The sequence below is a fragment of the Lolium perenne genome, chromosome 3 (genome assembly GCF_019359855.2).
Source record: "Lolium perenne isolate Kyuss_39 chromosome 3, Kyuss_2.0, whole genome shotgun sequence".
NCBI lineage: Eukaryota > Viridiplantae > Streptophyta > Magnoliopsida > Poales > Poaceae > Lolium > Lolium perenne.
The window spans coordinates 54,485,465-54,511,747 of NC_067246.2; the positions used below are offsets into that span (position 1 = coordinate 54,485,465).

Here is a 26,283-nt window from a genome sequence, read left to right on the forward strand (position 1 = left end):
AGTTGTTGATAATGTCGTCTTTGAGAACAAATGATCTACGTTCAACATCCTAGGAATCCCTATAGAAACTTGATTCTATGGTTATTGCTACTTGGGACATGGGTGTTTACAAACATCCTTCTCCAATCGTAACTAATACCCTACCTTGGGACAATCTTCACGCAACCCATCCATATACCATCTATGATTGGAAATTAACCATTTAGATTTTGCTTGTGCTTATTTTGAGCATTGGGTTTTCTATCATTTTGTTTCCTGTCGCTGATGTGATGGGATACTGAATGTTTTGAGAACTGACGGAGTCTCAGTTCACATTATTTAACTTACCACATAATCTGGTGGTTTATAAGATTGGCGTTTGTGCTACAGTAGTTGTTCTTGTCTAATCTATTTAGAGGCACACTTTTCTGTACTAAGAACATCATATAGGAGTTGCCTTCATTCTCAGTCATGCTGACTTGGCTCTTGACTTCTATTGCAGGTGGCAAATCTAATAACCAAATATCCTTGGATTTCGAAACATTTTTCTTGATAGAGGACATTATTATCAACATAAAACATAAATGAGATATGTGATCCAGATGGTGATGAGGTGTGTGACTTGTGTTCGCTATGATGTTCGAGTCAATGGAGAACTCACTGACCCCATGGTCCCCTCTCGGTTTATTCGACAAGGGGATCCCATTATCCTCTATTTTATTTTCTCTTATGCACTGAAGGTTTGTCATGTTTAATGCGAAAAAGGAGGCCCTGTGGTGAGCTCTATGGTATAAAAAATGGTAGACTCGCCCCCCATATTACACTTACTATTTGCAGATGATAACATTTTCTTTGCTCGGAGTTATAATAGGAGCGTGGATGCCCTCAAAGATATGTTGAAGGCATTTTGTGATGGTTCTGGTCAGAAAATTAATTTGGATACATTATTGGTATTTTTTTGGAAATCATTGTAATGTGTTGATCAAGGATAGACTGAAGAACAATCTGCGTGTGCAAAGGGAGATACTCAATGACTTCTACTTGGGTATGCGTATTTCTGTTGGGCACTCCCCCATGACCTCGTTTAATTTCTTCTATGAGATGATCTGGAAGCGTATTAATGGGGTGACAGACCGGCTTATGTCTAGAGTCGGGAAAGAAAATTTTCTAAAATCTGTCATCTAGGCTATCCCTACTTACATTATGAGTTGTTTTCAAGTTCCTATCTCTACATTTGGCAAGATGAGGTCTACCGTTGCTACTCAATGGTGGAGAATTGAGGATGGGAAAAGGAAACTTCATTGGAGATCTTGGGAGTGGCTCTTTGCTCCTAAACCTCTTGGTGGATGGGCTTTCATGGTATGGTCCTGTTAAACCAGGCTCTGCTCGGGAGATAGGTTGGAGACTACTTACCGAGCCATCGTCCCTGTGTGCAAGAGTCTTGAAAGGGTGGTACTTCCCTACACCGACTTACGGCACACGCGAAAACCTCGATAGTCAACATACACATGGCTAAGTATTCTGTTTGGTCGTGAATTACTACTTCAAGGTGTTCATTGGGCCATTGGAGACAGGCGGTCAGTGAAGATCACATCTGGCAATTGGATTGCTGATCGGCCGACATATATGGCATGCCCTCTGAAAGAGATCCCTAATGTTGCTATGGTACACTGCATTCTTGATGAACATACACGGTCTTGGATCCCCGAGACAATCTATGCTTTCTTTGACCGAGAGACGGCTGACCAAATCATGGAGATTCATATTAGCCAAGATTGGGGAGATTTTATTTTCTAGCCATATACAAAGAATGGTATATATTCAATTAATTCAGCCTATAACTTTGGCAGATTGGACAATTTCTTTATTTCACGGAGCAAACAAGGTGGGGTCTCCTCATCTTCGGCTTCCAATGAGGAGAAACAATGGAAAATAGTCTAGAAAAGAAACGCACCTGGCAAGAGATGAAAATTAATCTTTTATGATTTGCACATGACTGTTTTCCAAGTAGAGTTTAACTTGTTCAACGTCATGTTCCTACTAGTGCTGCTTGTGTCTTCTATGGGAGAGAGGAGGAAGTGGAGCATGCCTTTCCTTCAATGTCAATTTGCATCTGGGGCATGGTTAAGAACACTTTTAAAATTTAGCTTGCACGTCGTGATTTTATGTCACCGAAGCTTTGGCTCTTTAATTTTTTTAAGTGCACAATAGAGCTGCAGGCTACTGTGATGGCGGTCAGCTGCTAGTATATATGGGAAGCAAGAAATAATTAGCAGGATCAAGATCCAAAACAATATAGTTGCGTATGTTGAGATGATAGTTCAACACTGCTTTAAATCCGACCTGGGCACCAGGTGTGAGTCTAGAAAGCCTCTAAATAGACACCACCGCCACCTGGGGAGTTTCTGGTGAATGTCGATGCTGCAATGTTCCCATAGCAATGTCACATGGCCGTCCGTTTGGGCAGTGTTCATAGATCATATAGGACAGCGCTCACTTGAGGTCTCTGATGGGTGATGTGGTCACGGATATCAAGGTTTTGGCAGCGAGCTTCCCCTCGGCGACCTTCCGACATGTTAGACGTTCTTGAATGAATCGGCACATATTCTGGCTAGGACTTTTGATGTCACTAGCCTATGTTTTATTTCTGTTTCTGCTTCGGATTCCATCGGGAGGACTCTTTATATTGATGTTATGTGATCATAAAGAGTCGTGTTCTATAAAAAACAATTTCGGTTTGTTACTAAATCACATACCCTAAACTACTTGCTCTTCGGGTACTCCATTTGTTGCTCATCCATTCCATAATTTGTGGATTTAGCTTAAGTTTGAACTAAAACAACAACAATAATTATGGAAAGGAGGGTTTGTCGGTAAAATGGATAGTAGTCACCGCACTTACAAGACACTTGGGTATTTATCGGACTTTGCAACAACTTACAAGAGATAAAAGATATATGAAAAAAGTATAGAACTTGCCATTACATACATTTGGGTGAAAGAAGGCACATTGTCTCGGATGTGAATGCACATATAGATGTAAATAAACGCAGAATGCACACACGAAGTCAAAAAAAAAAAGATAATGTACGTGCATATCATGCACACACATATGTGGAGATATGAGGGTCCAAAGCCATTGTAGAAGGTGGGAAAGCAAATGAGGAAAGTAGGGTGCACACTTATATGTGTAAATTACAAAGAAAACATGTGCAACACTATAAGTATAGAAAACATACCTTACTTGTGGAAATGTCCATACTTGGATTGATGAAATAGTCTAGTCCATTAGTTTTTCAAGCGGTGTAAGCATGATTTGGAAGCTAAGAGTCTTCACATATTTGCATTTTGAAAGCAAAACCTAATTTTTTTGACCGGCTAGGAGCGAGGATACGCGAGTATCAATTACGTGGTTTCTCCCTTTCTATGATGGGAGTAGCATGTTTAATTAGGTATATCTCCCTCCTTTTAGTGGAAATGGTAAAGTTTCATTGGTCAAGAAAATAAAGAGCAAGGACCATACGAATGAGGCCTAGACATAGTAGGAATGGGGGAAATATGAAGGGTGTTGGGTCATCGTGTTGGGAGGATGCACGTAGGTGGCCGATGTCCAAATCAATAGTCGAACTAATTCTCAAGGTATCTATGTCCCATTATGAGTGACCTTCCTACTTATTTATAATTGTCGAGCATTTTATTTGAGCTATTTTTTCTTTCCCTGAAGCATAGATTTAGATAGTGCTTTCAGGCAACGAAATCTCTATGTGTATGGAGGGGCGTGTTGATAATCACATAGCACATGCAAGAAAATGCACATGTGTAAGTGTAAAATAATGGAAAAATCATATGCGGGTTAAAAAAAAGTGCGGTGGACCTGTTGCATATCTTATAGGCATGCTGAATGTGCAAATTAGCTCATTTTGTTGCTATGTTAAGTGATGTATACAAGAAAGGAACGTCTCCGGGAAATGAATAATTTGAACTTAAGCCTAGATTTTTTCCCCAAACTTTAGGTATAGAAAACGGTATTCATTAGATGATAATGAGGGCATAATATGCCGTTTTTCCATGTTGGTAAAGGAGCAACATAGTTAATTAGCATGCGTCTTGAAGGCTCACAACAATGTATTATGCCATGAGCAGAAGAGGAGGTAAAATGGTATGAGAACGATAAGAAGGAGTCATCTGGATGGGGAATTTGAGCACAGATGGGGCGATAGGCGGGAAGAATAACAACCTATCATCATTTTAAAATTGTGATACACGTCTGATTTATGTGTCAACGTGGGTGGCTTTTTGGTGAGTATATATGAAGGTGGTTTATTTTGTTCGGTCTTATATATGTGTGTAAAGCAAAAACTTATGTAACAACGCTTTTAATGGACGTTCCATGCATTACATATTAATAGATATATACTACTCCCTCTGATCCATATTAAGTGCCACTAATTTTGTACAAAGTTGTACTAATGCAGCTACATTTAATATAGATTTGAGGGAGTAGATCTAAATATTTAGTAAGTTAGCCTTGTACATCGACTAGGTAGCTTCATGGATATTCATGGATACAAATTTACACCAAGGATGATCGATACTCCAAGCTTTGGCAAGGATGCATTTTGAATCTCAGTCGTTGGTCGGCCTAGGGACGTACTTTTGGAACCAGATTTGGCGGTACCTGATGGTGATCTCGACAAGCCTCTGCCTGTTGATCACGAGCATTGTAAAAACTTTAATGTAAGAGCAAGACCATGCACACATGCAAGTGTAAAAGAATGGAAAGTCATGCGCAAGTAAAGAAGTGCAGTGTACCTATCGTATATCTTCCACACGCACCTTGATAAAATGTGCAAAGGCTAACTTTGTCACTATTTTAAGTGGTTTATAAAAGAAAGGCAAGCTAAGGGTCTCTAGCAAACACCTTATTTTAACTTAAACATAGAACTTTTACCCAATTTTGTTTTGGAGAGGAAACAAATCGTCATCAAAGGATAATGAGGAAACAAATGTGCTATTTTTCTATGCCTTTATGCGAGAAACACACCTAATTAGGCATGTGCCTTGAAGGTCTTCAACCATGTGCTACGCCATGAATAGAAGAGGAGGCGAAATGCTACGAGGACAACGAAAACAAGCAACTGGATGGGAAAAGTGAGCATGGTGGAACAATGGCGGGAAGGCGAACAACTAATTATGACAAACATTTAAATTATGTTTCAGTGTGGTTGACTATTGGATAACATGTATATATGAAGGTGGTTTATTGCTTTTGGACTTATTGGCGTATTCTCATCTTTGGTTAAAGCACAAACTTATATAAAATCCTTTGTAATATTATTTCTAGGAATCACATATAAATAGATACATACTAGATCCAAAGATCTAATCAGCTAGCCTTGTACAAGGACTAGCTAGCTACACAGATATTCGTCGATACAACTATATAAGAAGGTAGATCGATACTTATAACCCTCCGGGTACTTGGCAAAGATGAGTTTTGGATCTCAATCGTTTGTAGGCCTGGGGACGTACTTGCGGAGCCAGATCTGACGATACCCGACGGTGATCTTGACGAGCCTCTGTCCGTTGAGCACGAGCCTCACGAACACTTCACTCTTGAAGATGATGCGGCCATACATCGGCACGTTGTCACCTGATGTCTTCTCCATTAGCACCCTCACAACGCAGTCACCCCACTTCCTGAACGCCAATTATAAATATATAAGTATGATCCAATACTAGTATATGAGGCATTTTCCCCTATGCATATATAAAAGATTAAATATATATTCGAATGATGTACTTACTGTCTGAAGTATTCGAAGATCTCTTCGCGGTCGATAGGCATGCCCTTGGAGAAGGTGATGAACATGGAGCGGTAGTCCTCCGGCACAGCCACCGGCATACTGCTATACGGTGCCATCAGGTCCGGTGGGTTGCCAACAAGCCCAGTCTGGTACCTCGTGAGCAATACATGCAACCGATCATCAAATATGAGCTTGCCAACACCGTGGAGGATATCAGCTACTCCCCTAACAACGAGGTCTTGGTGGAAGGCAAAGAAGCGTGGGTCAACATTGCCATCCTGGCAGAGCGCAGAGATTAGAGGGATGGCAGGAACCATGGGCTCCTGGTGGCGGAGGCAGGTGAGGATGCCGTTGGCCTCGGCGGCGACGGTGGCGACAGTGGTGGGGCTGATGCTGGGCACGTGGTGGATGGCGGAGACGGTGCCCTGGTCCAGCCACACCAGCAGAGCTACCGCGTTCTTGGCCTGCTCCGGGTTGCCGCAGATGGACACGAACCGCTCGTACGCTTGTCGTGCCACGCTGTACATGTACAACACCTCGCGCACAGTCATACTCCCCGCCATTTCTGATTGCAAGGGAAGCTACAGAGCTCTCTATGGAAGGAGAAGAAGGCCGGCCAAGGAAGGAAGCTAGAGAGCTGATGGATGAATGGCCGGCGGTGGAGGTGGTATTTGAAGCTGCTCCGATCTGCCGACGCGTCTCTGGTGGTTAATTAGGTGCCAAAAATGGAAACCCAGCGCGGGAAGCAGCTACGAGAAATTGTTTCAAACCAACTTGGTTTTACATCCTAAATTAGTAGGGGCATGCGTGTAACCTCCAAGCGAAAAAAATATATGTACGGACTGGACAATGGATATGGATTCATAGGTATGCAATACATTGTATCATACTATAGTTTCATGGCGATTTTTTTGTGTGGTGCTAAAATATACCTCTGGTACAAATCAATTCTTTTGTACTCATGATTATATTATTTTTTGGTACTAATTAATACCAGGTTTGGCATGCAAAACTCATATGTGCTCATATGTGCCTTGCGTATATATCAGTTTTTGGTACCAATTAATACCGGGTTTAACATCCAAGCACTTCTGCCTGCTAAATTCTCCCTCCTCGACCGCTCACCTCGTTCATCCTTCCTCCATTGTTCATCTTGGCGGTTCAACACTTGTCAGGCCCTAAGACCTTTGTCTCAACACATGCTCCTATATTTTTATATTTCATATACATATATATAACCCGTCAAGTTTTCATATCTAATTGTGAATCCGGGCACAAATGAATTTCCAACCCTAGGCTTAGGCCATGATTCGCTTATTTTGTTGCCTACATCACCCACTCCGACCGTAGTTCACTTCCTCGCCGCCCTACATCCTCTCTCCCTTGGCCCACAATCCTTTATCGTCACTAGCACAAGCGTCAAGTAGGGACACCGCCATAATATCTGATCATGCTGCGAGCTAAGTCTGTCCAGTAGACCATTTTCCATTCAACCACTAGTATGTCACATATCTCATCAACATTAATCGTCAAAGACGGACCTAGAACTTTTGTAAATCCTGGGCACACAACAAAGCTGGAGTCTAATTCAAAGAAAAAATCAAGACAAGAGGCAATTTTAACCAACGCATCTAGCACTGAAGCGGGCAAGTGCCCACGCAACAAGGATGTTGGGTCCGCCCCTGTTAATCATCATAGTTTGTTGATCTCACCGTCGGTAAGATCCTCTCACTTTCATCTCCCTCCTTCTCCCCGTTCTTCTCCGCACTTCATAAATCCATGGTTTAGCCATCTCAAGACCTTGCTACGTGTGTGCTCCCAATATTTTGTGATTTTATATACATATATAGAGCACACTATGCTTTCATATTCTATTATAAACCCCTTAACCAACAACTTCTTTACTTAAATGGTGTCATAGACAAATTAAAAACCATACAAGTTAGAGAGTAACCTCCTTTCTTGCCTCGATCAATGCATTTCGTCTCCCACATTGTTTTCCCACTTATGTCCCACCACCTCCTCTCTCCCTTTCCCTGGATTATGCAATTCCCACCAATGAAGGCTTGAAGTAGGCTAACTTCTTCCAGGAGTCCGCCTTGCCATCGGTTATCTCCCGCATCCATTCATTTTCCTACCTCCTATTAGATCTCCTCCTTTATTTCCCTCTTCTCCTCTGCCTATCATGTCCATGGTGCATCATGTGTCATTCCCTAATTTGTTGCTCGAAAGCGTGCACTCAATTTAGGAGCATCGTCTATCATACTCGTCGAAGGTAGAAGGGCTATGAGGGAAAATAATTCCTATTTCTATTGCATGTTGTAGTCGTTACTTAAGCTGGCCTCCTTCCCACCCCCTTCTTTCCATATAATCACTATATTGCCTTATGGTAAAGAGTTAGAGTTTGTAACGACTACTAAATCAACGACACGTCAATATAAATTTGGTTGCTTATCTTCTAATCACAGATCTTCCATGATTATCATGTATATGTACATTTGTACCAAAACATAAAAATTTACTTAATTGAACTTCCTTTTTCTCCTCTCGCGTTCCTCGGACATATTCTTTCCACCTAACGAGCTAAGGTTTTCATCGGTTGCTATATCACACTAACATAATATACCGTATTCCATTTTTGTTTCTGCCCTCGATCTGTTGATAAATATTCGATTGTTTGTCTTTATGTTCCTATATCTGTTATCTCTCCTCTCCCCTCGATCTTTTTGTTGGGGAGAGGTGCATGGGACACAAGGACATGTACTCTATGGAATTATGGAATTATATGTCCCACATATGTAATCCGAGACATATAATCTAGATATATAAGTTGACCTGCTTCTCATACATAACAAACTTAGTCATGATCTAGGGTTTTCGATGGCTAATATATCATGGTCACAATAAACTATCCTAGTCGGTTTATTATTTTAACCATGTGTCTAATAAAGATTGATTAACTTTGTGTTTATCTGAATGTGCTCTGAATTCTAACTTCATATCTGCATAAGCACACCTACAAGGAAAAAAAATTTGCTCCAGAAATTAGTGCTAACAAAAATAGGTTTCGAAAGAAGAAATAAGAGGCCCAATGCAGAACATGTGTCACTGTAAAGACTAGATATCACAATCAAATTTAATCATCAGTGCTTGTATTGCACCGAGCAGAGAGGAAAATCTTGTGGAGATCATTGTGATCCTTATTCCATCATATATACAATACACAACCGAATTTAACCAAAAGTTCACAGCTCACATGTTTGCAGATCTGTAGTGGTAGCAGCCTAGCAATGACTGCTTAATTAATTATAGAACTTGCTTTTGGAAAACCCATAGTACGTTGCAGCAATGGACCCAAAAGATCATGCCACGCCAGAGGTCCCGAGTTCAATAGCTCAAAGAGGCGGACCATAATACCTCCTTCCACGCAACGGCCACGACACAATGCGAAACAAACAAAATTGATGTATTGTTGATGGCTTGTGAGGCTCAAGGGGAGATTAAAGGTATGGTTCATAGTTTTTATGAGGATCTTTTTTTCTTCTGGAACTTGTGCCTCAGTTCGTGCAGTGTTGGATGCTATACCATCTTAAGTGACGGCTGATGTGAATGAGAATCTATGCATACCATATACAAACGATGAGATCGGCACTGCCTTATTCCAAATGTGTCCAATGAAAGCACCCGAGCTGATGGTTTCCCGACATTGTTTTATCAAACCCATTGGGATTTAAGGAAGAAATTTTCAATGCGGTCTTTTATTATGGGTGCTGAGGCACCAGTGGGTTTTTGTAACTCAATCATTGTGGTCATCCCAAAAGTTACCAAGCCAAAACATATGATGAATTTCCGCGCTATTCGCTTATGTAAAGTGATTTGTCAACTCTTTAAATTTTTGAAGCACGCAGCAGAGCTAGAGGCTACCGTATTGGTCGTTAGCTGCTAGTATATATGAGAAACAAGGAAGGATGCAAGGAATAATCAGCAGAATCAAGATCCAAAGTAATCGACTGTCAGGATCATTGAGTATGTTGAGATGATCGTTCAATACTGCTTTAAATCCGACCGGGCACTAGGGGGAACGGGGAGTCCAGCAAGCCTCTAAAAATGGACAACGCTCCGGACTAGGGAGTTTCTGGTGAATGTAGATGCTGCGATGTTCCCACATCAATGTCACATGGCTGTTGGGGCAGTGTTCGTAGATCAAATGGGGCAATGCTCACTTGCGGTCAGTGAACCTTTACAGGGTTCTACTCCTCTAGAAATGACAGAGGCCCTAGCGCTGCGATGTACGATGACTATTTCTAGTGATCATGGCTATGACAGGGTGACCTTTGTGTTTGATTGTTTGTCCTTAATCCAGGGTCTTTTATCTCCAAGACCTGATTGGTCTGCGGTGGGTGACATGGTCAAGCATATCGTGTTTTTGGCAGCGAGCTTCGCCTCGGCCACCTTCCGACAAGTTAGACGTTCTGTGAATGAATCGACACATATTCTGGCTAGGAGTTGTGATGTAACTAGCCTAGGTTTTATTTCTGTTTCTGCTTCGGATTCCATCCAGAGGACTTTTTGTATTGATGTAATGTGATTAATAAAGTGTCGTGTTCTATCAATAAAAAACAATTTCTATTTGTTATTAAATCACATACAATAACCTACTTGCTCTTCGGGTACTCCATTTGTTACTAATCCATTCCAAAATTCGTGGTTTTAGCCTAAGTTTGAACTAAAACCAAAACAAGAATTATGGAAACCGAGGTTTGTGGGTAAAATGGATAGTAGTCACCGCACTTACAAGACACTTGGGTTTTTGTCAGACTTTGCAACAACTTACAAGAGACATACACATTTGCGTAGAAACATATATGGAAAAGGTATAGAACTTGTCATTACATATATTTTGGGTGAAAGAAGCCACATTGTCTGGGATGTGAAATGCACATATAGATGTAAATAAACTCACAATGCAGACACGAATTTAAAAAATCGATAATGCACGTGCATATCATGCACACACATATGTGGAGATATGAGGGTCCAAAGCCGTTGTAGGTGGGAAAGCAAATGAGAAAAGAAGGGTGCACACATATGTGTAAATTACAAATAAAAAATGTGCAACACTATAAGTGTACAAAACATACGTTACTTATGGAAATGTCCATACTTGGCTTGATGAAATAGTTTAGTACATTAATATTTCTAGCGGTGTAAGCATGATTTGGAAGCTAAGAGTCCTCACATATTTGCATTTTGAAAGCAAAACCTAGAACTTTCGAGCAGCTAGGAGCGAGGATATGCGAGTAACAATTACGTGGTCACTCCCTTTCTATGATGGGAGTAGCATGCATGTTTAATTAGGTATGTCTCCCTCCTTTGAGTGGAAATAGTAAAGTGTCATTGGTCAAGAAAATAAAGATCAAGGACCATACTAATGAGGCTTAAACAAAGTAGGAAAGGGGGGAATATGAAGGGTGTTGGGTCATCATGTTGGGAGGATGTACTTAAGTGGCCGATGTCAAAATCAATAGTTGAACCAATTCTCAAGGGATCTATATCCCACTATGAGTGACCTTCATGTAACGACTACTTCTTTTTTAATTGTCGAGCATTCTATTTGAGCCCTTTTTTAATTTCCTGGAAGCATACATTTACCTTGTAACAGATTTAGGTAGTGCTTTCAGGCAACAAAATCGCCGTGTGTATGGATGGAGCGTCCTGATACTCACATAGTACATGCAAGACGACGCACATGTGTAAGTGTAAAATAATGGAAAAATCATCTGCGGGTAAAAAGTGCAATGCACCTGTTGTATATTTTCTAGGCACATTGAATGCAAAAATTAGCTCATTTTGTTTCTATTTTAAGTGATGTACACAACAAAGTAATGAGGTCTCCAGGAAATGAATAATTGCAACTTAATCGTAAAACTTTTTCACAAAAATTTAGGTATAGGAAATGGTATTCATTAAATGATAATGAGGGCATGATATGCCGTTTTTCCATGTCGGTAGGGGAGCAACATAGTTAATTAGCATGCGGCTTGAAGGCTCGCAACGATGTATTATGCCATGAACAGAAGAGGAGTTGGAATTTTATGAGGACGATGAGAAGCAGGCATCTAGATGGGGAATTTGAGCAGGGATGGGACGATAGGCGGGAATAATTACAACCTATGATCATTTTAAAATTGCTACATACATCTTATTTATTTCTCAACGTGGGTGACTTTTGGTGAGTATATATGAAGAAGGTTTATTTTATTCACTCTTATGTTTGTATTTCCCTCTTTTGTTAAAGCACAAACTTCTCTAACAACCTTTTTAATGGACTTCCCAGGCATTGCATATTAATAGATATATATTACTCCCTCTAATCAATATTAAGTGCCACTATTTTTGTTTGAAGTTGTACTAAGGCAGCGGCACTTTATATGGATTTGAGGGAGTAGATCTGAATATTCAGTAAGCTAGCCTTGTACATCCACTGGGATAATGGATATTACCGACCTGAGTACTTAACAAGGATGCGTTTTGGATCTCAGTCATCGGTCGGCCTAGGGACGTACTTTCGGAGCCAGATTCGGCGGTACCCGATTGTGATCTCAAGAAGCCTCTGCATGTTGATCACGAGAATTGTAAAAACTTTTATGGAAGGACAAGACGATACACACATGCAAGTGTAAAAGAGTGGAAAATTACGCACAAGTAAAAAAAGTGCAATATACCTGTCGTATATCTTCCACACACACCTTGATAAAACGTGCAAAGGCTAACTCTGTCACTATTTGAAGTGGTGTATGAAAGAAAGCGAAGCTAAGGGTCTCTTGAAAAATTCCTTATTTTAACTTAAACTTAACTTTTACCCAATTTTGTTTTGGAGAGGAAACGATGGTCATCAAAGGATAATGAGGAAACAATATTTTGTTTTTCTATTCCTTTATGCGAGCAACACCCCTAATTAGGCTTGTGCCTTGAAGGTTTCCAACCATGTGTTACGCCATGAATAGAAGAGTTGGCGAAATGGTACGAGGGCAACGAAAACAAGCAACTGGATGGGAAAAGTGAGCAAGGTGGAACGATGGCGGGAAGGCGAACAACCAATGCTCATTTTAAAATTGTGACAAGCATTTAAATTTTGTCTCAATGTGGTTAACTGTTGGATAACATGTATATATGAAGGTGGTTTATGCATTTGGTCTTGTTCCTTTATTTCCATCTTTGGTTCAAGCACAAACTTATATAAAAAAACTGTAACATTATTTCTAGGCATTACATATAAATAGAAACATACTAGATCCAAGGATCTAATAAGCTAGCCTCGTACAAGGACTAGCTAGATACATAGATATTCATCGATACAATTGTATAAAAAGGTTGATAAATACTCCCAACCCTCTGGGTACTTGGCAAAGAACAGTTTTGGATCTCAGTTGTTGGTAGGCCTGGGGACATACTTGCGAAGCCAGATCTCACGGTACCCGACGGTGATCTTGACAAGCCTCTGTCCGTTGAGCACGAGCCTCACGAACGCCTCACTCTTGAAGATGATGCGGCCATACATCGGCGCGTTGCCAGCTGATGTCTTCTCCATTAGCACCCTCACAACGCAGTCACCCCACTTCCTGAATGCCAATTATAAATATATAAGTACGATCCTATACTAGTAAATGAGGCATTTTTCCCTATGCATATATAAAAGATTAGATATAGATTAGTCTGATGTACTTACTGTCTGAAGTATTCGAAGATCTCTTCGCGGTCGATGGGCATGCCCTTGGAGAAGGTGATGAACATGGAGCGGCAGTCCTCTGGCACAGCCACCGGCTCACTACTATACGGCACCATCAGCTCTGGTGGGTTGCCAACAAGTCCAGTCTGGTACTTCCTGAGCAACACATGCAGCCGATCATCAAAGATGAGCTTGCCAACACCGTCGAGGATATCAGCCACTCCCCTCACAACGAGGTCCTGGTGGAAGGCAAAGAAGCGTGGGTCGATATTGCCATCCTGGCAGAGCGCAGAGATGAGCGGGATGGCAGGGACCATGGGCTCCTGGTGGCGGAGGCAGTCGAGGATGCCGTTGGCCTCGGCAGCGACGGTGGCGACAGCGGTGGGGCTGATGCTGGGCACGTGGTGGATGGCAGAGATGGTGCCCTGGTCCAACCACACAAGCAGAGCTACCGCGTTCTTGGCCTGCTCCGGGTTGCCGCAGATGGACACGAACCGCTCGTAAGCCTGTCGTGCCACACTGTACATGTACAATACCTCACGCACAGTCATACTACCCGCCATTGCTTCTTGCAAGGGTAGCTAGAGAGCTCTCTATGAAAGGAGAAGAAGGCCGGCCAAGGAAGGAAGCTAGAGAGTGGATGGATGAATGGCCGGTGGTGAAGGTGGTATTTGTAGCTGCTCTGATCCGGCAACGCGTCTCCGCTGGTTAATTTGGTGCCAAAAATAGAAACCCAGCGCGGGAAGCAGCTGGGAGAGATTGTTTCAAACCAACTTGGTTTTACATCCTAGTTAGTAGCTGCGTGTAATTGCTCCAAACGAAATCCAAAAATCTTTAGGTACTGGACCGAACGGATAGGGATTCAGTACTATAGATTCATGGCAAAAATTACTGTGGTGCTAAATATACGTGGTGCCAAATTAATAGTTTCGTCATTCTTTGGAACTAATTAATACCTGGTTTGGCCTGGAAAACTCATCGTTGTTCACTTGTACCATGCACATATTTTATTTTTTGGTAATAATTAATACCGGGTTTGACATCCACCCACTTCCGCCTGCTACCTCCTGGACTGCTCATCTCCTTCATCCCTCCTTCATTGTTCATCTCCACGACGCAATACTAGTCAGGCCCTTTGCTTCAACGTGTGGTCCCTATATTTTTCTATTTCACATACATATATAGAATATGTTTTCACATCTTATTGCGAACCCTTACACAAATGAATTTCAATTATAAAAATTGTTGTTTCTAAATTATATTACATACCACCCTTGGTTTAGGGCATGAATGGCCTATTTTCTTGCCGCGACCGCTACATCACCCTCACCGATTGTCGCTTACTTCGTCGCAGCCCTATCTCATATCCGCATTGACCCACCATCCCTCATGATTCACTAGCGCAAGCGACAAGTGGGGACACCACCATACTCTGATCGTGCAACGAGCTAAGTCCGCCCGTGAGATCATTGCCCGTTCAACTGCCATCATGTCACATATACAATCGTCAATAGTTTGTTGATCTCACCACAAGTTATATCCCATCCCCTTTGTCTTCCTCCTCCCCGCTTCTTCTCCACTGCATATCTTCATGGTGAGGCCATGTCAAGCCTTTGTTACGATCATGTGCTCCTATTTTTTTTTGGTTTTATAAACAAATATAGAGCACATTATGCTTTAATATTCTCCTGTAAACCCTTCACTCACAATTTCCTTATTTTAAAATTGTCGTGTACAAATTAAATACCATACAAGCTAGTCTTAGGGCATGACCTATTTTATTACTGTGCTCATCACGGCTCCGCACCTACATTGTTGCCCACTTAAGTCTTAGCACCTCCTCTCCCCCCTTGCCCCGTATTCAATCATTGCCACCAATGCCAACTACAAGCTGGGCACCGTCGTTCCCTAGTAAGGTGGCTAATTTCTTTCAGGAGTCCGCCTTCTCATCGTTTACCTCCCCATCCATTCCTCTTCCTACTCCCGGCTTAAATACCCTTCCTCCGTTCCGTCTTCTCATCCGTAAATAATCTCCATTTTTTCAAAAAAAGGGCAAGCAGCCCCAACCTCTACATAGAAATGATGTGAATGGTTTTTATTACAATATTAAACAAGCAGTCTCAACGTCTACAAGTATGATAATTATACAAATATCACGGATCACTCAAGGTCGATACATGCAACCATCTAAAAAGTGGTAAAAAGTAAACGACAGTGGATCAACATGTGAGTCTGCGATCAAGCTGTCAGTTGCGCCGGTGGAAAATATCATGTGCAACTATTTCCAATCGGTTGCACCCAAAATTCATGTCATGGCGGTGCTCCGCTGGCTCGAGACATAGCCACATACGGGTCCAATAAATAGCAAGAGGGATAACTTGCAAGAAATAAGCATGTTTGGTTTCGTTAAAACTAAAAGTGTGGTGTACATTCCATATTTCCTAAAGAGGAGCACAAATGCCCTCTAATCTGGCTTCTGACTCTTTTGTCTAGTCCATGCAACCAATTCCCAAATATATTAGTACTATTTTTGGGCGGTTAAATACCAAAGACATATGCACAATAGGACAACTTTTGCAAGAGGGCAACCAATAAAAAATGTTGTATTGCTTCCTCTTTGTCACAAAAAATAACAAGTATTAGAACCTTGACAATTCCTTTTTAGAAGGTTATATTTTGTCAAGATTATTTTTCTATATAAGAACAACAACATAAAATTTCCATCTTTCAGTGGAGCTTTGATCCTCCATATGTACTTGCACAAAAAATTGTGTGCCCATTGAATAAATCAAGATACATAGACTTCACCCCCTCCCCCCGGCGCCGTCAATCTCCAAACAAAAAACTTCTTTATCTTGTGATAATTGTACATCTATTAGCCCACCTCGAATGTGCAGCCATGTTTCCCATTTTTGATCTGTAAGGTTTATTGTAGAAGATATATCTAGAGGAAACCTGGATAAAACGTTAGCCACTAAGAAATTTTATGTTGGACTATGTTATGAAGAGAAAATGATATTGTTGAGCTAGAAGAATGCCTCCTAGAGAAACATCTTCCCAAAACCGCGTATCTAAGCCATTCCCAATCTTAAAGGAACCCTTTATCAAACCCTTCCAAAAAAGGAGAATCAACGGGTTTAACATCAACTTGGGAGAGAGTTTTAGAGTGTAGTTATTTGTGGTGGACTAATTCTTTCCACACTCCACACTCATTTAAGATTCTAAACAAAACCACTTGATGAGAAGACACTAATTTTTTATATCTAAAACCTCTATTCAAAGCACTCCTTGATCTTTAGGCCGGCATATGATGTTTCACTTAGTCCGTTTATACTTTCTTTTTTGTCCATTGCTCTACCAAATAAACATTAATCTAAAGAAATTGAATCTCTATCATATCCCTTTTGGTATCTGAATAAAAAATGAATATAGGCAAGCTAGTAAAAACTATATTATTAAGTACCAAGTGATCTCCATACGGTAACAATTTACCAATACAGTTGCTAAGTTTGTTTTTTCTCAAAGCCTTCGATAGGTTTCAATGCACCATTTTTTCGCTTTATGAAGTATGGGAATGCCTAGGTATCTAAAAGTGAGGGATCAAACTTCGCACCGGAAAAGATCTCTATATTTATCTTCGACCTCTTTGGTGCAACCAAAATAAAAAATCTCACTCTTATAGAAGTTTATTTTTAATCCCAAGAAATGTTCAAATATGCAAAGAATTAGCTTCATGTTTAGATCTTTTTCTAAATCATGTTCCATGGTGTAGCACATTTGTCATAACCTAAGATGTTGCTCCAAAGCGTGCACTCTCTCCATTTTTTATGCCATATGCATATATAGAGTACAATGCATGTGGTTGTGGTGTCCAAAATACATAACATACACTCATATTAAATGGTTGTTATGTAGTAAGTGTAAACCTATCACGTGTGTATATTCATTAGTGTTATAGCTGACACGGATCCTATACTCGATTTGGCGGGAAGTTCAAACTCTAACATATGAAGATGGTGCATTTCCTTGTTACATTCCATCCCCACATGACTATCATGTACCAGACTCGTTGATCGTAGAAGGGCTAGGAGTCAAATTAAATAATTAATATTTCGGTTACATGTTGTAGTCATTGCTTAAGTTGACCTCCTTATCACCTCCGCCTCTTCCATATAGTCACTAAATTCTCTTACGGTAATGAGTTACGGTTTGTACGGTTACTGAATAACCGACGCATTAAAATAAAAAAATTGATAGTTTATCTTCTAATCATTGATCTTCCATGCCACTTGTGTAATCATTGGACTTCTGTCGTTCAAATAATTTTACCAGTATATGTATATTTGTACCAAAACATTAAAAATTAATTGGTTTGACTTCCTCCTCCTCATGTATTCCTCAAACCTATTTTTGAGACCAAATGAGTCAAGGATTTTCTCTGTTGCTATACCACTAACACATAAAGAACACACATACACACGCACACGCGCACGCACACACGCGCACGAGCACACGCGCGCGCGCACACACACACTAAGTTCTGTTCAACCTGTGAAGACTGACGGGCATAGTTTTCAGAATAAAATAAACCTTTTGAAAAAATATTTACGAAAACTTGCATTCTCCTATGACTTTCTGGTCTGTGGTTGTAGCTAGTGCATGATACACCTATTTCCTAATATGAACTTGCTGAGTACACTCGTACTCATTCCCTCCCATTTGAACCCCCTTCTTAGATCAGGGCACCGAAGGAGAAACTATTGTGGAACTCGAGGACAAAGGAGTCAACTGCAACAAGATGAAGAATTCAATCAAAGAAGTCAATGGAATCAACTTCTGCATTAGCTAGAGTGAAAACTTAGACTAGTAATAGAAGGAAATATTTCCCTAATCCTAGCACCTAATTAGCTAGAGTTCTATAGCAATCCAAGTATCTATAGAGATAGGGTTAGCAATAAGTTAGACTACAAATTGTTCTTCTCGAGCTTTATTTGAAGTTTTACCTCACTGTAAAGTAGGAGGCTGTGTTGATCTTCTGTAAACAGTTTGTGTATCCTTCTATAGACATACCTTGTACTCACATATGTTTCTGTTGTACCACTCTGATGGATGTAATATAAGTGGAACGGTGTTTCACTTGTGTTATGTCAACGACGTGCGTACTACACCATGCAGTGGTATGCTGGGTCACCACAGCTGGTATCAGAGCAAATGCTTTGACTCTAGGATTAAAACCCTTTAAAGGAGACCTATAGGTTTGGTAGTGTCTATAGGAAGTTGTCTTAGCTAAACCAACTATTCTTTTGACTTGAGATGGGTATCCACTTGAGAATAATCCTGACACACTTGAGTCAATATTTCTTATCTATATTTCTTAAGTAAAGTTAGTTAGTTATTTTGCTTCATACCAAATAATTAGAATACCATGGGAGCTTAAGATAATGGGTGGTAGTAGATCACAATTGGTATACAATACATGGTAGTCCAAAGAAAGAATACAACCATAAGGAAGATATCCTATTGGAAGAAGTATATCAATACAAGTTATGGTTAAGTAAGAGTCATTCAAAATGTCAAATGACTAGTATTAAGTAATGGAGACAAGTTATATTAGGTAGTGTATATCTATGATGAGTCAATCATGGGAGGTAAGGAAGAGGGATAGGAGTATTTAAGTCTAATTTTCATGTAAGAGTTGGTAATCATGTATGATTCACTTGGGATTCATGATGTGATGGAGTAGAACACCATAAAATATGATAATAGGAGTATGATGAGGAGTAGGATTTTAAAAGATAGTTCAAAAACTTAGGCCTTAAAACCATGGCAACTATGCCAAGTATGCTAGAACCATAATCCATAGTCCTAAGAAAGCTTTATTAGAGCATATCTTATAGAGAAACCCTGGAGTTATAGGTGATATATTCTAACTATCAAGTGTTTAGAGTAGCCATGTTATAGTCTGGAGAGATCATGTGAGGTTAGTTTTCAATTGAATGGAAGCTAAGGTAATGCTTTCCAAGGAAATTAGGTCAACCACAACTATTCTGGACCAATTGGCTCAAGTTTATTTGATTGCAAGTGAGCAATCGAGGTAAATATTGAGACAAATAGTAGGAATCCATATATATGTGCTAAGTATCACAACCTCAACCTATCTTATGTGGTGTTATATACTACACATCTGAGCCTGATGTTTAGGGATGTCTTACCCAACTATTATATTCAGGCATATAAGGATGTGTATTATAAGCACAAAGCTGAATCTTCTTGGATTTATTGGATTTACATCGATTGACTAGATCCATACCTGAAGTTTGACTTTGATATGCAAATGCATGTTGCAATATCAAGCTCTTACTTGATGCTATAGATCTAGAGGGTAAAGGTATTCGTGTGAGGAAGTGACGAATTCTGAAGATTTTGAAGACAAGATGAAGGTTCACTAGAAAAAGGAAGTAAAGTTGTGGGAAGCAACCACAATACTTTAAAGGAAGGACTAATCAAACTCACTTTTATCCTTAATTAAGGAGTACTTCAATATGGAAGTGCCATAAAGGTGAGAAAAATAGTGAATATGGAGCAGTAGAAGTGGAGTCATATTCATTATGGAAGAAGGGAATACAAGTAAAGTCACTTACGATACTATCTTTGTAGTATCAATAAGTGGTTTCCTTGCAAAACAAACCCTGGAAGAAGAAAAAAATGGACAAGTGAAGTCGCAGCTGATATAATAGGACCGCAACTGATATAGAATAGTCATGAAAAGAAAGCATTGGAAGTGAGGTAGATCTTAACTAAAACTATAAAAGTATCCGCAACTAGTAGGTAGATGTTGACTAGAACCATAAAATAGTTCACAACTGGTATCAAATAAGCCACATCTGGTATTAGATAGTCCGCAGCTTAATTATTTCTCTAAAGGAAAGAGGGATTCCGCAGCTGGTAAACATTTAGTCGGAGGATTCACATCGGATACCCACAATTGTGTGGATACACCGCAAGAATTCTTCATGAGACTCTAGAATAGAACAAACTACCAGACCAAGACCAATCTTGTAACCTTGGAGTTTAAGGATAATGAGAAAAGATCATTAGTAAACTCCAAGGGGGAGAGGAAGGCTGAAGGAGAAGTATTAAGACATGATTTGGTTTAGGATAGATGAAGAAAAGGGTCTGAAATGAGAGGAAGTATGATCTTATTTTCATAAGGTTGTCGGGAAGTACCCATATAAAAGTACTCTCAGGAGGACGTTAGATCAGAAGCCGAGGTTCATATCTCGAAGAAGTAAGGGTTTGACGAGGATACTCCTCGGCAATGCCCTCCGATTGGGGCTTAGGGTTGATGGAATCCTGTAGGCTGACACGAGACATCGGTTCACAGACAAGTGGGGAGAGCGATTTACCCAGGTTCGGGGCCCTCGATGAGGTAAAAACCCTTACGTCCTTCCTGTCTGATCTTGATTATGAAAATATTTGGTTACAATGGGGTGCCGAAGGGTTCGGCTGAGTTCTCGTCGAGAGGCTAAGTGCTGCGACGACCTAGCTCTGGACTTCTGGTGGATGAGATTGCTATGATTGATCGTGTTCCTCGGCAGCCCCTCTCCTGGCCTTTATATAGGAGGCCAGGTCTCAAGAGGTCTAACCGTGTACGACTAGATTTACAGTAGTTCTAAATCTAAACTTTCCTTGTTCGGCTCCTTCCTTGTCTTGCCCGCCAAGGAACCTTCTGGTGCGCCATCCAAGTGGCCCGCCTTGCCTTCAAGTGTCTTCATGGGCCTCCAACTAGGTTGTACAGGGTAGGGCAATATCGGTTACCCGAAGGGTAATGCCCACGTCAGTAGCCCCCGAGTGTCTAGCGGAAAATAGTTCGGGTAGAGACTAAAACATGCCTCCTCTTAACGTTCTTCTCCTTGATTGCTCTTGTTCATCTTGAATCAGTATCATCTTCTTCTGTCGGGTGCGCGTCAGCGCTCCCGATGGGAGTAGCCCCCGAGTCTAGGTACGGATGCTTGCAATCCGTGCGTAGACTCAAGTTGTACCACTCGAACGTTTTGCTCTGCCGAAGTTTTTCTTCTAGTCTTCATAAGTCATTCGATTTATTTTCCGCGCGTAAGGGATAATGAGTAACGTGCCCAACTTTTGCTGGTTAACTGCCGATGGCAAAACAACGTTACCCTACACAGAATCAAGTCCCCTGGCATGATCCTGGAGTGCAAAAAAGTTCTGTCGGGTGCGCGTCCAGCGCTCCCGATGGGAGTAGCCCCCGAGTCTGGGCAGGGGCGCTTGCAACCGGGTGCAGACTTGGGCTGAGCAATCATCTTTTTCTTCAATCGTTTCTTCACGGATATATCTTTGAGTCCTCGTTTTATCGGGTGCGCGTCCAGCACTCCCGATGGGAGTAGCCCCCGAGTCTAAGTGCGGATGCTCGCAATCCGTGCATAGACTCAAGTTCACCACCTGATGTTACTTTTTCTTCGACTGCTCACGACAGTTTTTATGACCTCACTGTTGACGTATTGCTGCTGTGGTTTGACTGACAAGACTTGACCTGACGGACCCACCCTAGTTCTGCGTGGGCAGTTCCTAGGAAGTGACCAGTGCGCGCGCACCGACCGAGATGTCTCCTCGATTTTCGCACATCGTGGGAATAATGGGCTGCCGGTTCCGTTCTTTTCTTTGACGCCACGTGTACAGCCAGATCTGATCTACCTCCCACGACGCCTGTGGAGTTATGGCCACGATCTTGCATAAGTTTTTACAGCATAAATAGCGGGCCTCCTTACTTTCACTTTTCACGCCCCTTAATGCTCATCTTCTCGCCCAGCCTTTCCTGTCTCCTCTGTTCTTCCTTAAAGAGCTCCACGCGCCATGGGCAAGAAGAAGAGCACCAGCGCCTCAGACGCGGCCAAAGTCAGCCGCGATTGGAGCGCCTCCGCCATTTCCAATCGCGATGTGAACAAGCTGCGAGCCCTCGGCTTCATCTCCGCATCTGACGATGACATTCGTCTTCCAGGTGCCGTTTCTCGCCCAAGGCCTCCAAAGGGCTTCACTGTTATGTTCGCTGCTTTCTTGTTCCGTGGTCTCTCTCTTCCTGCCCACGAGTTTCTCCACTCCCTTCTTTTTTTCTACGGGATTCAGCTCTGGCAGCTGACCCCAAACTCCATTCTCCATCTTTCCATCTTCATCATTGTCTGTGAGGCCTTCCTTGGCATTGATCCCCACTGGGGTCTTTGGAGGAAGATCTTCTATGTGAAGCGTCATAACGACAGCAATGCCCCCCCGTCGTCGGTGGTGTTGGCTTTGTTGTCAGGAAGGAGGTCGACTACTTCGACTACCCGATGAAGGAATCCGTCCAGGGCTGGCGCAACAAATGGTTTTATCTGCGGGACCCCTTGGTGCCTGGGCGGCACTCGAATCTCCCTCCCTTCGAAGATGTCCTGGTAGCTTATCCGAAGAAGTCCTGGCGAAACGCCCTTTCTCCCGAAGAGAGGGTGATAGCCGACAGGCTGTTCGACCAGGTCGTCGTTCTGAAGAATACGGTAGGCTTGACGATGTGCGGCACTGAGGTAGTCTCAGTGTTCTTACAATGTTGAGTGCAGCCGCTAATGTCTCGACCCCACCAATTATGGCTTTATACTGGCAAAGATGACAAGTCGAGGATCAACTCTGCCGACCTATCGGCTGATGAGCTCCGAGATGAAGTTCGTCGCTTGACGTGCCTCAGTATGAAGGATAATATTGTCTTGACATCGGCTCTTCCCCCTTATGATCTAGACCATCTCCCGACTGAGGTAATTTTTGCTGCTTCTTGCTTGCTTTCATCGCTTCTTTCTTCGTTGTGCTTTACAAACTTCCTTCTCTTGATAGGCCTCCACCGTTGCTCAATGCTATCCTCCTACGCCGGAAAGCGGTGTGGAACCAGAGGATGACGATGATGACTCTGAAGAGACCGAGGACGTCCAGCAGGCCCTTGAGGACAGCGATGTCCAAGAGGAAGACACTGCCGAGGATGCTGCTTTCACCAGGAGCAAGCGTCATAAGCAGATAGACGAAGATTTTATTACAACGGCTAAATCAAGTCCTAGCGAACAAGATAATGATGCCGTTGGAACTTCTCCGCCTTCCCCTGCCAAAAAAGGGCCGTCAGGCTTCTTTGCTGCCGAAGATGACCTGGACCTGTGAGCATCTTTACTCCTTTGTAACTTGTCCTTCGTTATTTTGTATGATAATCATTTATTTTTCTTAAGCAGCTCTAACGATGATAATGTTCCTCTCGCAAAGAGGGCCAAATTATCTTTTGAGAAAACGGCATCAGCTAAGGAGCCGAATCCCTCTCCTGCCAAGTCGACGCCGCCCACAAGGACGGCTGTAGAGAAAATTCCGGTGTCGAAGGTTATTCCTCCTGGCGATGTTCCTACTTCATCGGCTGCTCGTGACCACGTAAGTGTTTAGTCTGCCTTGACTTCTCTCTTGCTTTGCCAGGGTTTTTTTTACATATCCAACTGAGTCTTCTTGATTTCCCTTATTGCAGCCGATTTATGCCACAGTCGATGCTGTGGTAGATTTCGCTGAGCAGTTCACCCGACTAGAGGCTGAAAACGCCAAGCTTTGGAAGACTGTCAAAACTTCGGCTGATCAGGTGCTGGAGGCCAACAGGCTTGCCACCGACGCCAAGAATGAAAATGTCTTGCTGAAGGAGGAGTTGAAGAAGCTGAAGCGGCAGATGAAAGATGAACAGGACGCCAGGCGTGAGGCTGCGGTTGCAACCGATAAGAAGGAAGGCGTCCTCCGTGAATCCATCAAGGATTTATTGGGTAAGATTCATGGCACATGGTTTCTTTCTTGGTATTTCCTTTCTGGTTGCTGATCTGTCCTTATTTCAGAGGTTGCCGATATAACCATCACTCGAGCTCATCAGCTTCGGGAGGACTCTACATCTGATGCCCTTTCGCTCGCCGCTAAGTCCAATGTCCAAGTTCTTGGACTTCTGCAGAAGACTAAAGGAGCATTGTCGAGGCTATACTCGATGATCTTCCCAAAGATGAAGCAGGACAAGACTCTTGGCGAGATGGCAGATGCTTTCCTTGTCGATTCTTCCGAGCCTGTAGAGGTATTAAAATGCCGTTTGCTTGTTTGGGGCGGTTCTTACTTTCCAGCTGCTGATGGGCTATGGGATGGGGTCTGACTTAGAGAAGTTGTCTAAGGCATTGCCTGCGGATGACGACAATCATTTAGTCGACATTGAACCCTTCAAACGATCGGCAGTGACATGTGCCAATCAGGTCCTGAAGTTGGTAGATGAAGCACAGGCCAAGCCTATTCCTAAAGCTGACCCTAGCTCATCATCGGCGCTTCCTTGAACACTTGCTTCATTAATTGTAAATAAGACCAATCGCAATTTGACTTGGCCCTGTTTTATTTCAGCTCTGTTGCCAGTTTGAACAATCTTTTGAATGTAATATGCATACTCAGCACTCCCGATGGGAGTTTTATGTTAACGTCGTTCTGAACTGAAGGTTGTACTGTAGATTCCTTCATCTTCTACCCATGCCGAACTTTTTCCAAATTCTTCGACTAACGATGAATCTGGCCTTGTTCGTCGTTTACGTGACCAAGTGTCTCGTTTGAATAAGGATATCACCTCCCTTCACGCGACGGCAGCGTTGGTGAAGAAAAAGAGTGAAATAGCAATTGCTATTGAGCAACATGCTCTCAATCTTCTTCATATTGCTACCGAAAGTTTGGGCTGTAAGTGTTAACCCATCTTTTGATTTCTGGCATAGCTTGGATGTTCCTTTAACTGATATTCGCTCCTTTACAGTCGTATCTTCTGATAAATCTGAGGAGAACAAGAAGATCCATGAAAAGGTCGAGGCGATGACTGACGTTGCTCACCCGAAACACGATTTATGGTTGCATCGTCCGAAGGCTGTTATCGTGGCGAAGTTTGAGCATCGGGTAGAGAAGCTGCATTACTACTTTGATAAATTCCACGCTTATCTCACGATGGTTTGGAAGACTTTGTTCCCTCTGGATCAGGCACCCGAAACTTTGTCTGCTATGTTTACCCGATTTAAGTCTCCTGAGAGGATTCGACTGCTGGTGCGGAAAGAGCTCTTGGCTGGTGCTGAACTTGCCTTTGCTTCAGTATTGGCATGTCATCCATCTTTAGACTTGAAAGCCGTAGCAAACACCGAGAGGAGTTTAGGCCAGTATTATGATATCGGTAGAGGTCCCGCATATACCATTATCTCACGGATGGAGACATGTCTCGAGAGAGATCTGAGGGCACAAGGGAGCCATGGAGCCCAGTCATGAATGTAATAACTTTGTACCTGCATAAGATTGTTTTGTATAATTTTAACGTGTGCGTTGCACATCATGTTAATTCAATTGATAATTTATTGTCGAGGGCGGCTGAGTGATCAATTCAACCTGCTCTCCCGACGACTTCGTTGTGATTTGCAAATTTATTGCGAAGTCGATATGTAAGTTTTGTAAGAGCGACACCCATCGACTTAGTCGAGGGTAATTAAACGGTTGGCTTCGTCACGCGGTGCACCGGTTTGAGCCTTATTTTGTGATAGTATAACCATTGACTGCAGCACTCGCGTATTTTCTCGAGGCTTGGATTGGTTGTTTTTTCTTCTTTTTTTGTGTGTCATTAATCTTAGCTCCCGTTGAGAATATTTAATTAATGTCACTGCGCGAGCGTGTTTTTAGGCCAGCGCTCCCGATGGGAGTAAGAGCCAATGGCAGGGGCCC

General features: G+C 42.1%; 2 protein-coding genes across 2 annotated transcripts; both read right to left on the bottom strand.

The window, feature by feature from the left end:
- Nucleotides 1-5,483: 5,483 nt before the first annotated feature.
- On the bottom strand, nucleotides 5,484-6,349 carry LOC139837885 (uncharacterized). The gene is made up of 2 exons (XM_071827192.1): nucleotides 5,787-6,349; nucleotides 5,484-5,679 (listed from the first exon to the last, which is right to left on the bottom strand). Exons 1-2 carry the CDS (start codon nucleotides 6,347-6,349, stop codon nucleotides 5,484-5,486), a joined length of 759 nt encoding a protein of 252 aa, XP_071683293.1.
- A 6,863-nt stretch (nucleotides 6,350-13,212) lies between these two features.
- On the bottom strand, nucleotides 13,213-14,078 carry LOC139837886 (uncharacterized). The gene is made up of 2 exons (XM_071827193.1): nucleotides 13,516-14,078; nucleotides 13,213-13,408 (listed from the first exon to the last, which is right to left on the bottom strand). Exons 1-2 carry the CDS (start codon nucleotides 14,076-14,078, stop codon nucleotides 13,213-13,215), a joined length of 759 nt encoding a protein of 252 aa, XP_071683294.1.
- Nucleotides 14,079-26,283: the final 12,205 nt, after the last annotated feature.

Excerpts from the sequence above, each read along its gene's own strand:
- LOC139837885 (XM_071827192.1), bottom strand. The coding sequence starts at position 6,349 with ATGGCGGGGAGTATGACTGTGCGCGAGGTGTTGTACATGTACAGCGTG. Across the intron at positions 5,680-5,786 it reads ATCTTCGAATACTTCAGACA|GAAGTGGGGTGACTGCGTTG; the intron begins GTAAGTACATCA and ends ATTGGCGTTCAG.
- LOC139837886 (XM_071827193.1), bottom strand. The coding sequence starts at position 14,078 with ATGGCGGGTAGTATGACTGTGCGTGAGGTATTGTACATGTACAGTGTG. Across the intron at positions 13,409-13,515 it reads ATCTTCGAATACTTCAGACA|GAAGTGGGGTGACTGCGTTG; the intron begins GTAAGTACATCA and ends ATTGGCATTCAG.